Consider the following 17,200-nt stretch of genomic DNA (forward strand, 5'->3'; position numbering starts at 1 on the left):
AAAGCAACAGGAAGAATATGATTTGCCTAAAGTTCAAGGTACAATGAAAAAATTTTTGTTTTTATAAATACAGCTATGTCAGTAAAGTAAGAAATTTAGACAACTGATAGCTTGCTCGGTTTTTTTAGCTTTTGTTTCCCATGAACAAATATTTGCTCCTTTTCCTGATTTAGTGATGTAACATTAATACTGAAAAACATGGCATATCATCAGTGAAATATGTCAAGTAGAAAAGTATTAAACAACATTCATTTTAATAAACTTCTAAGGATAGGTATTACAGTTTACCAAAAAAAGAAAAGCCCTTCCCTCTCATTCACCTGAAATAAGCTTAAAGAGGATCCAGAAAGGTAAACACAATTCTAACTCCAAAGGAGACAGAGGGAAAAATACACAGATCATATTTAGAAGCATATATACCTTCCCACTGTCAGCGCTCATTACGCACAAGAAACCATGCTCTACATGTACAGACATGTCCATGTACAGACATTGAGCTCTCTCACTGCTACTGTTTATCCCCAAACAGGCAAAATTAAGCAATGAACAGAAAAGTAGCAGAATACTGCATATATGAAATTTTATTAGAATTGGGTATCAACCTCAAAAATACATTTTTTTAAAAAACTTTTCAACTTTACTGCATATTTCTTTTAAATTGAACATATTTTTCAATTCTATCTTCTACAGGGTGAGTGAAGGGGAAGGGAAGAAGTTGTTCTACATTGATTTAAATTATTTGTAAGATTCGCTTGTAGCAATGAAGTCTTAATTAATCCACAAAATCCTGCTTTAATTGCAGTGTAACTCCAGTGTAAAAAGGCCTCTGCATTTGATTATATTTCTGAAAGACTCATAAATTTAATTTCATATTATTCTAACTTACAGATAAGTTTTAAGCAAGTGCTTTATGAAAAAATAAATGTATGGATATAAAGACTGGTTCCCATACTCCACTGAATGATCTTCAAAATCCTGGTGTAAATGGTACTAAACCTACTGAAGTTTCTTGAGAAGTTTTGAGGCCCAAGAAAACGGGGTCTGAGCCCCTTCCTTACTCTTGCTAGACGTAAAGATGTTAAGTAAGATGGGCAGCAAAAAACTGACTTAGGAGTTCATTACTTCTCTGTTTATTCAAATTTGTCTCATTTTTCACCAGTACTTTTGCACAGTGATACTCAAAACAGTGAGTCACGACTGATTATTTAAAACAACTAAGTTATTTTAAAATTTAAATTAATCAAATCACCAACAATCTGTGTCTAAGACTTCTTATTGCAATGCTCCCACCCCTGCACATCACCTTTCCTGAGGGCATAGCTCTTCTCACTGCGCTGTTACGCTGTTTACGAGCATAAACTCTCCAATTAATACCATGTCTTCTCCAGTACAAAAAGTAATCTTAGAGCAATTATATGAATCATTAATAATCATAGAAATGCTACTCTAGAAAGCAGAATGCAAAACATCTGAATACAACACTTGCTACTGGAAGAGGCACTTGCTAATAGTGTTCATTGAAGTCAGCATTTTCCCATTCGTACTCCATTAGGAATCCTTTCCTTCCAACTTCCATCTATCAAATACCTCCATACATCTTTACAAAACCCCATGTTTCAGACTGGGATTTTTTCAAGTGGTAATCTTGGCAGATATGACTATAAAAGACTACTGATAAAATACTCAACTGTGAAAGCTAAAAAAACCCAAAACAACCAAAACTGAAGAGATTCATTATATTACTTGCATTATGAAACAATGAAACTGATTCTTCTTCTTTAGGAAGTAATAGGGAAATAATAATTGTCAGTAGGCCCTCACAGCCTATAAAAGCAGACAATTGTGCTTATACTGTTAAATTATGTTTTCAAGAAGTACTGGTTTTTTATTATAAATAGCTTAGTCACAGGATAAGTGTGTCTACCTTTCAAATAATTATTCTATGCAAATTTCTTTACCAGGCAGGTACTTCTGACAGCATACCAACTTTTACATTCACTTCAATTAATTAATTAAATCCTATTGTCTAATAAATTCAATTAAAATTATGTTTGCAATGCAGACAAATAGTCTTATAGTTGGGTTTTATCTTTTTAAAAAATTTTCCACTCTTCTAAAGTACTAACATGAAAAGATACACTCTTTAGCAACATGCTCTGCATGCACATATTGTATGGCAGCACCACTGTCTCTCGACAGCTACTACTTGATGTTCTCTACAATTATTCCATATATTGGATGTTTCTATTCTTCCCATTGTGCACAGGACCACATTCTTGTCATATTCCCTGTAAACATAGTCTACAATCTTTTTTCTTTCTTGATAGATAATCTTGCATTTGGCTGTATTAAAATGTACATTGCTTAGGTTGAATGGAAGTTTTTAGAAATGATACACAACTTGTACCTTGACAGCATGCCTTAGTTTTCAGTGAGACATCTTCCACCAGCTACCATCTCCGTCTTAAATGTAATTTTCGATTGTGGCAAAAACCAGTTTAGTTTTAGTAACATGTCACATATACCACATTAGAAAAATTTAAGGTGTGCTCTGTAGACGTGTTCTGCTAACAAGATAAATGCCTAATACCCTTCACATAATTTAATGTCACTTACTAAGTCACAGAATCACAGAATGGTTTGGGTTGGAATGGACCTTAAAGAGCATCTATTCCCAACCCCCCTACCATGGGCAGGGACACCTTCCACTAGACCAGGTTGCTCAAAGCCCCATCCAACCTGGCCTTGAACCCTCCAGGAATGGAGCAGCCACAGCTTCTCCAGTCAACCTGTTCTAGAGCCTCACTAGCTTCTGAGTAAAGGATTCCTTTCTAACATCTAACTTAAATCTCTCCTCTTTTAGTTTAAAACCATTTCCCTTTGTCCTATCACTGCATACCTGTGTAAAAAGTCCCTATTTTTTATGAAATGAAATTAAATTAAATGTTTAAAGATACAAGAATATTTTAATCAAATATAACCAGAAGTTCTTCTGGGAAACCAGAAAGTTTTTTTCAGGCAAGCAGAGGTTAAAATTCTAGGACTCGCCATATGTCAGGTTTAAATCTGAAAGTGAGGAGATGCTGAGAGGAGAGAAACAGACCCTCCAAAGGGGAAAACGCAACAAATGATATACTGGCATGGCTGTGCAACTCCAACCTAAAGGCAAATAAACACCTCTTACTTTCCCTAAATGAGGGAGGGTATTTAGATAACCTGGCATACAGCAGTTCAATTATCCTAAGAAACTGTGCCTTTGAATTTAGCTATGAGAAGTGTGGATTTTAAACATTGTTTTAAGCATAAGGAATTTTAATGCTTTCATATAATTTCTGAGGTGCTAATACTCAACTTCTGCTATACTGGATGGCCTTTCCCTGGAGCATGTCCTGAACAATGCACAGCATGGCACTATAACTCTTCTAAGCCTATGTTGGAGGCACAATTTTTCAAATCTACAATTGAAATACATGTCAGTATGAAATCTTAGCTAAAAATAACCTCATCTATTTATATTTAATGTTTGCATGAAAAAATGTCTATTTAGGGTGCAGTCTGTTGTCTCAAAGATGACAAGAGTAAGTAATATTATTTGAAGTGGAATGTTTTATTTAAGTAGCATGTATAATGAAGCTAGTGGAAAAATACTGAAATTTCAGAAAAGAGTGAAATGCTCATCATCATTTAACTGTTATTTCAGATTAGCAATAGATGTTATCATGTATACCTAAGAATACATTATATGACTTACCTGTACCAAGGAATTAAACAATATGCAGCTATTTCACTATACTGTATACTACAGACAGTGAAACTAAATATCAACTTGTGTCAATATGACCCAAAAAACTACCGTGAAGTAATCATTTACATCAACACAAAGAGAATGCTTGATGAAAATCAAGTTCAGAATGATCCAGTCAGTTGTTCAGAAGCTAGTGTAGTAGTCATTTAGCTGAGTCAGAAATTGCATTATTTTATTCTACCAACCAAGTTTCAGAGATCACAAATGAAATCCTGGTACCAATTTGATTATTTAAATTAAGGCTTTTTCCTGAAGAGATGAGTCAGAGGTCAAAGAAGTTGAAACTTATACTATTTTCCATTCATTTTAGCATATAAACCTAGAAAACCAGTGGTATTTTAAGATAAAACATAAAACCAAAACTAAATTTAATTCATATTAACTAAAAAAAGAAATTATATTAAATGTTCTACAATCTAGTATAGCACACAAAGATGGTGTTAAGAGTGGGCCTTTCCTAAAATAATTTAATACTTACCTCTTAATAAATGATCACCAGCAAAGGAGAATATTTTGTAAGACCCAAAATACTGCTTTTTTGATGGGTTAATTATAATTCCATCAACACCTAAAAGCTGTAGTGGATCTATGCAGAAGTTATGTTTGCAGGATGAAATTCAGATGATCAAGTACAAATCTGACTGCTTTACTATAGTGTCCAAGTGCCAACAGTGGTGTTTTAAGAACCCCTTTTTACCCAAAGATACATTCATTATTTAAAATTATTAATCATTAAACAACCAGGTGAGCACTCAGAAGTAAATATCTATTTAAAAAAAGGTAAGAGTCCATTTATGAATTCCTGGATAGAACATGACATACTGATGTCACTTTATTTAAGAATTAGCTCTTGTCCCATGGGCATTCATGCAACAAGTTAGCTTTTATCAAGAACATATCAAGAATTCTTAGGTTAGTTTCAACTTACTCTAGACAAACCAGACATCTGAATTAGGTGTGTGAAATCCACCCCCATAAAAGTATGTCTGTCTCAATTAGCTACTGAATTTAGACTGTTAATGCCAGGATTTTGAAATTAATCTAAAGGGAATACTAGAAATACATCAAACCTGCAATTTTTATAAACTTTGTGTTTGATGGTCTTTTAAAAAAAATGTCTTTTTTGTATAATTAGTGACACCCACTTATATGCATTTATTTTGCATTTTCATACTCTATACTACTTCCTAATTGAAAAGAAGCACAAAGGTAAGAAAGAAATGTTTTCTAACAGCCTTCATTTTATTTTTTCAGTTTGATACTATCTGTCCAGTTAGCCTTCTAGAAAATAAAATTTAAAGAAATTAAACAATTATGTAATCACATATTTTGGTTTAGAGTTTAATAGCAGCTCTTAGCTTGGCTGACCTTCCTCTTGGATTTGTTTGAATATCCTTGGCCTGGGGTGTGAGAACTTTTTTGTGCATAAAAATCCACTTTGAATTGAATTTTCCACAGGGAGATTGTTGTGTATCTTCTCCTTTGGAGGAATTTTTCAGAGCCTGTCTTATCTTCTGCTTTGAGCCAAGATTGTACTTTTCTGTCATGCCAATTCCACGAAGAAAACGTTTGATAATACGGTCTTCTAGGGAATGAAAGGAGAGGGCTACAAGGCGACCTCCAGGTTTTAGAAACTTCTCAGCTGTCTTCAGTCCTATGAAGAGTTCATGGAGCTCATCATTTACAAATATTCGCAGGCCTTGAAATGTTTTAGTAGCAACATGTGCGGGTCTCTGAAGCAAGTCCTTTCGTGCATAGAGTGCTGATGCTGGAAAAGCACCTGTCATACATTTTAAAAGGTGCATGTTAATAACTTAGTATTTCTACATTCTGACTTTCACTCATGCAAGATGACTTTAAAGGAAAGCATAGTCAAAGCTGAACCCTGAGTAGTGAGCTTCCTTCTTGGTAACATATCTTTATTTTATGTTTTGAATTCACATCTCTGAACGTAAACCCTATTAAACGAAGATTGTTTGTTGTTAAGTGTTGGGGTTTTTTCCCTAGAATCTTTTAGAGAAATTCCTTCTCCAAAAGCATCACAAATTTAAACTACAAAATAATGGCTGAAACCAAGATAAAGAAAAAAAAAATAGGATAGATAAGTCTCACCTAACAGCTCAGTGTAATCAATGTCAGTTCGGTATTTCTGGTTTTGTTATGCTTTTAAGAAAAAAAACTAATGTACGATGGACACAATTTTACCTGTTGCCTTTTAGATAACTGCATTTCTTCACAAGCAGATATAACTGAAGACAATGTCTACCTGGTAATAACTATCTTTCAATGAATTAATTGAAGTTTAGAAGAGGTATCCTTGTTTGGGAATAGCAATTGTTGAACACTACACCTGTGAAGAACCTGTGTTTCTTCAAATGTTCACAAAAATACCTTGAGAAATTTAGAAAATACAGCTGATACTGTCGTGTTTTCACGTGTCTATAGAGCTGAATGCGTCAAGGTTTGTCAGACCTAAAATCACTAGATTAAATATTTTTATTAGATGCAGAAAACTCCCTCTTCTTTTCCCCACAATTATTATGAGTTAAACAAGTTTCTGTAGAGACAGAAATTTTCATAGAAACTTAATTATATCAATATTTAATGTATTTTAGGCTTGAATTTTCATTACATGAGTACAGAGCAAAAAGCTAGAGAAGCCTGATTTGATGGATCAGAGGAACGGAAGTGGAAGAATCCTACAAGATCTGTGAAACCCGACTAAATTTCTAATCTATTATGTAAGGGACCACAGGAGTCTGGAAAAGATAAATTAAATGAATAATGCTAGCTCATAACTGGACAATTATTTTTCTAAACAAGAGGCAATACAACTAGTATGTATGTATTAGAATGCCCTAATTTCATGTCAGTGCTAAGCTGCAACACAAGAAGCAAAGAGTTTGAAGTAAATGCAGCTCATAATCAAGTAATTGATATTCTATATAGTGAAGTAAAAGAGGGGAACACTGTACCTCTGAAACTAGTTGTCTAAATTCACATCTGCACAGGTGATTGAAAAAAATTAATAGAGATATCATTACCCATAACATGCTTGCACAGAATAATTTATTAGTGGAATTCTTGAGAGTTTTAAAGGTAAGATTTTACTTATGTCAAAAAGTCTAAGTGTTCACAAAGCATATCACAAACACCCAAGCAATGTCAGTGTTCAGCAAAGGCAGAGGAAAATAATAGGATTTTAAAATTCAATCGTTATTAATAAAGCTGTTATCATGTATGCTATGTCCCTAAGATATGTTTCTGCATAATTGATTTTCCTAACTACCTTCCCTGCCTCTACCTCCTCTGATCTCCAAATTAACAGCTCCTAAATTCACTGAAGAGACCCATTGTAGCTGTGGCTGTTTCCAATTCTTATAATCTGAATCGTTCAAGACAGAAAGTGGCAACAGGATCGACTTCTCCCAACAAATGACTGCATGGGAATTTGTGGCTTGAAGCTCTTTCACAAAACAGAGTAAATAGATGTAGCCTGCAGGAGGCTAGGCTTCTCCATCATTTACAAACTCTAGAAGAAGTTACACTAGCTAGTTAGTATAATTTCTGCTCTTGAGAACATAACCCTTTATATTTACTATGAATCATAAAAAGAATATATACTCTTATTGTATAAGTCACAAAGTTCATTTTGATGAGAGACCTAAATTAAAAGGAGAACTAAAAATTACAGAATGTAAGGTGTCCCAAGAAACCGACACCAAGCTTGTACTAACAGGCACAGTATCTGTTTCCTTATTTCTTTACATACCTATAAATAGATTCTTTGAAAATGGAACCCTTAGAACAGCCATTGACTGCCAGTTGTGTATGATGAAAAATTCTCCTATCACTCTTACTCTTCTAGTTTAGTTAAATAAAAATCTATTTGTGCTTTCTGCTCAGGCACATTATCTCTCATCCAGGCCCCTGGAAAAATCCTTCCTGGTAACTGGCTGTACAAAATGTATATACAAAAACATTAGAAAAAAACTGTATGGGAAGCTTGTAAAATGAATTTCATTCATAAAACCACCACGCTTCTGGCTAGATGACTGGTTTGAAATCCCAGTGAGAGAAATTATCATTTTTAGTTTTAGGATGCCCTGATGATACTTACACTTTAAAAAATCTAATAGGTTCACAGGTTGAAATGTATTGAAATTTTAAAAGCTTGTGAATAAAATTAGCAATGTGCTGTGCCTGTCAATATGAACTATTAAAGTCCCCAGAGTGTAAGAGAGTGGGAGAGTTTAGAAATTAATTCAGATCGTGCACCTGTTTGCAGGAATTTGTCTGTTGAATTAGCACTGCATTTAATAAGTTTCTGTGACGCAACTAATGTCCTTTTGTCTAGGCTCCCTCAGTACAGTGTTAATTCTCACCCAGCTGAAATTCAGGCAATACTACAAATTCCAAACTGATAATTAAAGTCCATAAAAGTGAACCAGTCTGAATGAAATTGACTTTACTGATTAAAGTGCTTTTTAAACTTTTCAAATTTCTTTAACATGTCATCATCAACTCCTTTCAAGTTAAGGCCAAATGATTACCTGATCTCAAAATTGTGTGTGAATAGATTATGCATCTAAATAATGATCAGAAAAAATAAGTTTTGGACAAAAATTAATAGATAACAAGGTATATTGCTCACTGAAAAGAAATCAAAATAGATCATCAGTTTTCCTGCACATGCAGTTAGACCTATTGTTTCCAAACAACTCAATGAAGTACAACAAAAGACATCAGGAAGTACTTCTTAATCGACTTCCACACATCTGTTCACAATCCCTCAGTTGAGAACTACTGATTTTTAGTATTTACAGAGCATTCAATGTTGCAAATAGCTCTGTGAAAATTACAAACACTTAGAAGAGTTTGACTGTGCTGCAGGAAGAGATGCTGTTCACAAAACTGAACCAAAAACTCCTCCTCATAGCTCATAGAGATCTTACTTGAACAGATCAGAAACCTTTTGGATAATATTTATAAACACAAAAAGAAAGACAAATTTTTTAATGCTGTTCGTTTGCTTGGGGCTTTTTTAAACTACATCCTTCACTTTTATCTCCCAATCAATTAGCAACTGCAATACATGTTCTAACCTTTTGGAGGGTGGTGGAAAGACCAGTAGTCTAGCATTCTATAAAAAGAAATTAAATTTTCCAAGTTCAGGTTAGTCCAAATCTAGATTCACTGTGATTCTGATTATCAGCTGGACCTTAAGATAAAACTTCAGAGCTCTAGAAAATCTGAAGCCATAGTAATCAATAACATGAGAAAGAAATATGGACACTACACAAATTCTCAGATACTGACACCAGCAGAGAAAAGGCATACATATCCAGCCTCACTGGCTAGATTTTTTTGCTTATGTTCTGGTTCCTATACTAGGCAAAAATAATGACTCTGTTCTGGAAGATAATCAGGCTTGCAAAGAATCTGCAAAATCTAAAATGCAAGATTTTATTATTCTAATTAATATTTTATTTTTTAAAGGACATAACATTTAACTACTAGGTCATAAATTTTACTCTGGTAAAGTCCTGAATTAGTCAGTGGTTTTTGGGCTGTGCCATCAAGAGGTTTTTGTAGCTGTGGTCTCTGGCTCTCTAGCTCTGGCTTATGCCAATAACTTCACCAATATAATAATATATATTAATGATAGATGATAAATGAATCAAAACATATCACAATTACCAAAAATTTTCTTAAGGTTTCTTAATCAGTTCAAAAACAGATAGGATCCACCATAGTGCTTCCTTACTGGATGAATCCAATTAAAATTGGAAGAAGTTTTATGCAAACAGGGATCAGTGTAACAGCTCTAAAATTGTTATAACTACTTGTGTATTCCAAAAAAAGCACACAAAACGTACATATTTATTGTCTTGGCAGATGTGTGCTAGACTCATTGTTTTTGACATGTACACTACCTGATGCACACATGACTCATGTATCAAGAAGCCCTTCAAAGACGGCAGAAAATTTCAAGTGAGAACAAAAAATCCTTCTCATTGTCAAGGAAAGTGACAATTGATGACTTACATGCAGCACATTAAACATGAAGGGAGCTTCAATTGCTCTCTTTCATACACTAGTATTTTATCTTCTTAGTTTAAGCTATGGCACAAAATTATTTCAGAACTACTGAGTTGCTTGTCTACAACACATAACATGTTATATCTTTAACACAGTGATATGGTTGCTTCAAACTCAGTAGTAGTACACTGTCTCAATCAATAGTTTTTCAAAAAGCATGAGACATATATGACAAAGCCCAAAATTATTATTTCAGGATATTGCTAAGGATGATATTAAAAATGTAAGGTTTATAAAAGACACATAGTGCTTTATCTCTTTGATTTTTTTTAAGATTGCTTGTATTCACTATATTTACAGCAGGGGCTTACAACAGCAAGCGGTGTCTTTAGGTTCTTTTATCGTATCAGCTAAATTTTGGGCCTTGGTTTATTGGACATTTTGCTAAAGTATCCTGACTTCTGCAAATCCAAACCTTTTAATTTCTCCATCATTAAACTTAAGTGCCTTAGACATCCAGTTTAAGTAATACAAATTTTTAAGTATACCATACATTTTTTAATACTCTTCAGGATATTGATAAAATATTTTACACTGTTCTTTAGCAAATGTTAAATTTGGATTAGAATTTTAAAGGTCTATATTCAAAGTCAGCAGTTTAGACTTATTCATGACAAGATGCAGTGATTTTCGCCATTTGGTTAAAAAAAATAAAACATCCTGACACTACATATTAGAATGTTAATGAACAGGATTTGTGTCTTATATTTTTCCTTGAAAATTTTTACTTGAGAACACGAACGTAAAGGTTCTTGATGTAAGCACTGTTCCTGCCTAACTGCATTTTGTTCAAGTTGTTTACAGTGAGGAGCAAGGAAGATGAAGTGTTTCAATAGTCGCTTCAGGCTGATCTAGTTGGCATGCACCAGGTGAAGCAAGTCATGTATTTCTTTGTGCTCCCTGATTCTTTAAAAAGATAGAAATTATCTGATTTCACTCATAATTGAAAACTGCCATGGTACCTCCCCTCAAAATATTAAAATACAGAAATTTAAAACAAAGACAGATATGACATATCTGATATTTGAAAGTTTATCAATAGCCAGGATAAAGAATACCCAAGGCTGCTGTCATTCTGTGGTTCAACCTCGTTGACAAAATGATAAATCACTTCATGTTAAATCTATTATTAAACTAATTGTCAAACTACAATACAAAAAATGGGAGCTTAAAAAAAAAGAAAAAGAGAGCTGACATCAGAGCAGAATAGGCAGGATTAGATCCTGCATGATTTCAAGTACAAATAGATCCCTCTGGGACCTTGGGGATTAATATTTTTTTCTCCTCAGCAGCCACTGTGAAGAATTAATGAGGGTACCTGCAACAATGCTTGCAAGCTGCTGAGTTCTGGTGATGGGGTATATGCTGCGTGCCTGAACGATGGCTGAAGCGATTTTCTTAGCATGCCTCTCCTCCCCGTATGTTCTCAGGATGGACGCAAGCGCCTGTTGATCTAAAGCATTCACAACATCAGCAGCAGTGGGCATGTCAGGGTACCTACGCACGAGAAGAGCCAATTAGTTCACTGACGTCAGTTTTCATTGACAAGAGGTGAAGCTTCATAGCGTTGAGACATAAAGTCAAACACACACACTGCATACAAGTGCCTTTGAGGTTTTCAAATAGGAGATGGCAACTCTGTGAAAACAGCTTGCACCTTTTAAATCCTTTTTCTTGCTGGTCTAAATGGAGTTCGTTCCTTAACTTCAATTAGAACAGTTTTTGACTTCCAAGTATTATCATAAGCTATGCTTAATAAGGTGACAAGAATAAATATATTCCAGTATCATGCTAGGATGGAAATTATGTGTGACCTTTCTATTTAGCCAGCTTTAGAATATAAACTTGCCTCTTATGGGTTCATTTTAGCCACCTTGCATCATATGTTGTTTTCTAGTCAGAACTGATTTCAAGGATCTTTTCTTTCACATCTCCTGCTATGAAAACAATTGCTAATGAAGATAATTAAATATTACTTTTCAATAAAAGGCATAAGAATTTATATATAACTACTCTTCTGAGATAATAGAAATGACCTAGTAATACAAATTACAGGAGTTACTACCATTTGGACAGTGTAAGCCTTCAATCTATATATCTAAATCTCTGTGACTTTGCTACTGAAATAGTTCAAGGTATTATACGAACATCATCTCTGGGTTTACTAATCAGAGAAAACATACGAACTACTTAATAAATTCTCTTCTAAATTCTCTTCTTCTCTTTCAGGCATTTTTTACTCCCCTGCAGCATCTTACAAAAGATAACAAAACTTAGAGGCAAGTAGTATCATAGCAACAACCATAGTGTAAAGCTTTTGTTATGCCTCAGGTATCCTTTGCTCTTATGCTCTTGTTCTGTGTTTGTTTTCTCATGATGCATCAGACTTATATTTAAGCCTGGAGTTCAGATTTTTGAAATCTGAGGACTGAATCCCAGGAGAATCATGGGAGCATTTTCAAGAAAACAGAAAAAGCAAGTATCATGAAATTTGCTGTGTTAAGACTCAACATTAATATGGTAAGCTAATTCCTTAGAAATTGAGGCTTCCCGTGGGCTCTCTGTGAGCAGTGAAAGAACAAATGGCATTTTTTAAGACTCCAGGTTCATCAAAACACAAAGAAAAAACTGTCATTCTCTGTCATGCAATGCATCATGCAATTACAGCCATCATCCATACAAGACAGATCTTTGGTTGCTCATGCAAAAAGCAAAATGCTGCAGAAACACATCAGGTTGTCTGAAGATAAAAAACATTCCACAAGCGGAAATCATCATTCCACAACTGATTTTCATGCTCTTGAAAGTACTAAACACCAATCCAAATTTAAATACAGGTTATTTACTCAGTAATTATTAATTTGACAATTAAGTAAGCCTGATGTGCCTCCTACACAAAGAGAAAGGAAGCTTATAATTTTGCTATTAAAAATTACAACGAATACATGGACGTGGAAGACAACTTTATACAATGTAGCTACCTGATTTAAACTGGCAGATACAATGGATAGGATTTTACTTATTTATTTTTATTACGTTCCTTTTACAGAGAAGAAACTGGATCAGATGGCCATTGCACAAAAGAGGGACGCTGCTCCTTTCCTAGGGGAGCAACTGAACCTGCTCAAGTGAAGTTTCCACAAATAGTAAGTGTGGCAGAAAAGGAAAGGGACTGCAGTAAGAAGTTGTGAGCCTGCAGATCTAGTGCAGGTGGAAAAACCGCAGAAATAATAAGCCTCTGAAAGGGAGATGTTCCTGTGACTGTATACCATACACTCCAAAAATGTTATAATTCAAAGGTACAGTTAATAAAATGTTACTGGTTTAACTACTCATCCCTGGAACTTTCCTCTTATTTCAAAGAAGGCAAAGACAATAACCAGGGCTGAGCATTGAGATAGAAAAAAGCTTTTTGGCAAAAGAAAGACAGGATACTCATGCAAAATTAGATGTGGTTTGATGATAAGAATTCTTCATTTTAAGAGGAAAGGAAATGCACAGGGGTTGCTGAGCAGACAGTTTTTGATGTTCAAGAAGAAATAGTCTATTATAATGTACCTGTCACTATCCATCCTCATGTCCAAAGGTCCATCCTTCTGCAGGGAAAAACCTCTTTCAGGTGTATCAAACTGCATAGAAGAACAGCCAGCATCCAGGAGAACGCCATCCAGAGTCCCTGGCTCAACCCCAGATGAGATTAGCAAAGCCTCTGACTGGCTAAACTGTCCTAGAAGAGGTTGAATCTGTTTCCTGTAAGAAAGTAGCAAATAAATAGCCTCAAGTTTAATTATAACAATGCCATCTCTCCCCCTTGCATAGCAGGAATTAGACAATAGAACTCAACTTGTCTCAGAAGCAATAGGACTATTCCCAAAGTAATCGTTTATATATTTTCATATGTCAACATTGAAAACTGGTCCAAACCACCCCTCAGTGGCTACTTCAACTTCTTTAACTCTTTACTCCCTTCCTGTTTGATCTTAAAGAAAGGGAAACCTGACTAAAATTTTTTTTTTCAGTATGCAGGAACTCAAAAGGACACCTTCAGCAGGAATGTCCTGACTACTAAGGTACCTGCCCTGCTTAGCATGCCCCTTAGTCAAGCGAGGCCAAGGTGCAGAAAAGAAAGAACAGATCTTGGACCTAGAGAAGCAGACAAAATGGAACAAGAGTGCAGAACCTTGTGGTTAATATTTACCCACCAGGAAAAGAATTCCAAATTCCTGCCATGGGACCAAACACCTTTTTAGTGATATTTGTCATTTTAAAAATAACTGGGAGAACGAGGTGCACTGAAACATAAGCAGGTAAAACACTTAGTGTAATTTGGATTTGGGCACCTGATCACTGGAGGGAGTAGTTTTACAAGCACTTTTATACTTACTGTGCTTTCTTAGATTTAAAGTGGTGGTTTCTTAATATTCCCATACTGGCAAGGAAAAGAGGAATGGCAAGGGAGAAGATAACACATCTTCTCCACAGGTTCCAGTATCCAACTCCACTGAAGGTGGTTGAGCACTGGAACAGGCTCCCCATGGAAGTGGTCTCAGCACCAAGCCTGACAGAACTCAAGAAGTGTTTGGACAATGCTCTCAGGCACAGGATGGAATTCTTGGGGTATCCCACCTAGGGCCAGGAGTTGGACTCAATGATCCTGATGGGTCTGTTCCAACTCAGGCTACCCTATGATTCTATGATCTCCGAGGTTTCCAATGCTTTCTTGGGTATCTAATCCCAAACTTTTGGGTTTTGCCTGTATATAAGGTGACTTACAATTACACGATTTATTTTATCTGTCTCTCAAAATCTCAATGAATTTCACAGACTTAAAAAGATTAATCAACATTTTTAAGCAGTACCTGCAAATCAAAACATGTTTCTGCCCATACCAGGAAGCCACTGCCTCCATGTGGAGAGAAAAAGCTCCGTTAAAAGGAAGACATTTATGAATCCAACCACATGGAAGAACACTCAGCTACACAATGTTCTCCTCATTAGAGCAGAACAAATCCACCTATTAAACATAGCACAAAACCTGGGAAACAGTGTGAATGAACAATTCCCATGAGGGATATTATGATTGCACACACAATTTTGAATCGATTTCTGTCCAGCCCATAACTGAATACAACTATTCAGCATAATAAGAACTGACAGTTCCTGAAAAGCACAATGATCCACTTAAGATACTTAAACCAATTTAAGCTATATAGTTATATAGTTTTGAGATTGTATTTCCTCCTCAATATAGTGAGAGGAATTTTCTTGAAAATATGTACCACTTTTTCCAACTGGGAAGTGTTTCTAACTTCATGACTCATGCAAATGAATGAACTTTAAAATTCCATATGTGAGAGATGAAAATAAATGAGACCTGGATAAAATTATAAATTGCCATTGTCCAGTCCCCCAGTAGACAGTAATCCATGTCAGTGGCTCTGAAGTAGTGCTCTACCAACCGATCTGAAAAATTATTCTGAATAACTAGAAATTTTATTACATTTCTTTAAGCAAGTCATAAATATGTGGATAGCTAAGATGTTTACAGCTTTTGATTTGTGATCTGCCAAACTTTTGTGATTAGAAAAGGTTAATTAAAAAAAGAAGTAAATTTTAAGTAAGTAGAAATTTACTCTTTGGTAGAGAGATGCTTCAGGTGGAAAACATTCTGAAGTTTGCAAATAAAAAAAAGGATTGAAAAATTATTAGGTTGACATTTGATGTCAGTCTTTCAGCTGTGTGAAATGACAGCTTCTCTATATAATGTGCTTATTATGCACCGCCTTGTGTGTATCAATAGTGGACACAGGCGTCTTGTTGAATATAAATCCTCACTAAAACCAGATGTTTTTATAAGGTTATAATGACTATATTACAATGTTCAGGCCAGTTCTCTGAATTTCTGTTTCTCTGTGGAACAAAAACCACAATTTTAAGTATCTTGGCTATCTCATACACTTCAATTAATAAAACCAAGTACACAACAATGAAAGATATATTACCTTGAGAAAGGAAATACAAATATCAACTCTTTTTTTTGATAGGATAGTAACAATGATGATAATGATGACAAGGACTAATCTATTAGATTATAAGCATGACACATTTATTTAAAATAAAATATTTTACCAAGAATTCAGAACATTTATTAAAAGATAATGAAACTCTTCCCTAGTCTACCATTCTTTATGCCTATACTCAAATAAAAACTGCCTGTTACACACAGGATTTCTCAAAATATTCTTAATTTACCCTCAACTTCCTTTTGACTTCAGGTTTTCATTTACATGATCTGCAAATCCACTTTCCAGAAAAGTCTCAAATAAATAATAAATAATGAACTGTTAAATAATAAACTATGTTAAAAAAATTTATTTCCTACAGTCACATGCCTTCTGCTCCATCCAGGTATGCAGAATTCTTTCCACTTCCTTTTTCAGTCTTCCAATGTTTTCTTTGGTCAATAGAGGATTTATGTTCTACGACCACACTTACCCAGTGCGAAAATCTATTACTCTTTCTGTCTTAATATATTGCAAGAACAGTGATTAGTGGAAAAAGCAGGAAAGGTAAACCAGGGAACATCCGTAAATACCAAGAAAAACAGCCAAGCTTATAGTTCTAAGAAGCCTGAGATGAGAGAGCATATCAAAACATTACCTAGCAAGACTGAATGGGGATTTTCATCAGGTCTTGGTGATACCTTTGAAAGCTGTTAAGACTACAAAGGGTCACATAGAGAGCATTGTAATCATTTTAGGCAATCTTAGCAGGTTAAAATCTAACTAAACCAAACTGCCTTGCTTAAGAGAAAATATTTAAACTTAGTACTTGAACAGCATTTTATATATTCAGAATATTTTAGAAACATAAAAAAAACCTGTGAAGAGCTTTTAGCTCCTCTCTTATAAATGGAGAAACAAGATTTGCAGGGTTTAATATTTAATGACTTGAAGATACCATGTAGAAAACTAAGACAATTTCAGAGAATATGGTCTGGGGATATAAAAAAGCAGAAAATACCTGTCATATTAGCTTTGTGGGGGTGTGTATGGGGTAATAGCATGTTAATTTTTTGATAAATTCCCAACTGCTATAGACAAGCAATCTCTAACTTCTCAAAATATTCAACATGTTCACTCCCTCTTTAGTAATCTTGACATTCTACAGGAAAAACATATATAAGCTTTTAAAAGAACACTGGGAATACGGACAACCTAACCTATTTTAAAAAGAATAAAAAGTTATTTACAGCAACTAAGGTTGTGGGGCCTTAATAGATTTTCTTGTGCA

At 34.7% G+C, this 17,200-nt stretch overlaps 1 protein-coding gene across 2 annotated transcripts in view; it reads right to left on the reverse strand.

The window, feature by feature from the left end:
• Positions 1–5,026: 5,026 nt before the first annotated feature.
• The window catches only part of METTL15 (methyltransferase like 15), a 90,983-nt gene continuing 78,809 nt past the window's right edge, over positions 5,027–17,200 (reverse strand). Inside the window, exons 3-5 of one of the 2 annotated variants that reach the window (XM_008644082.2) lie at positions 13,466–13,657; positions 11,226–11,404; positions 5,027–5,585 (exon numbers count right to left, since the gene is read on the reverse strand). In XM_008644082.2, the coding sequence (XP_008642304.2) occupies positions 5,140–5,585; positions 11,226–11,404; positions 13,466–13,657 (817 nt within the window). In that variant the 3' untranslated portion in view covers positions 5,027–5,139. The remainder of the gene's footprint in view (positions 5,586–11,225; positions 11,405–13,465; positions 13,658–17,200) is intronic. The other variant, XM_017726375.1, reaches the window with a different exon arrangement.

This window comes from Corvus brachyrhynchos, unplaced genomic scaffold (genome assembly GCF_000691975.1).
Source record: "Corvus brachyrhynchos isolate BGI_N302 unplaced genomic scaffold, ASM69197v1 scaffold281, whole genome shotgun sequence".
In the NCBI taxonomy this organism is placed as follows: domain Eukaryota; kingdom Metazoa; phylum Chordata; class Aves; order Passeriformes; family Corvidae; genus Corvus; species Corvus brachyrhynchos.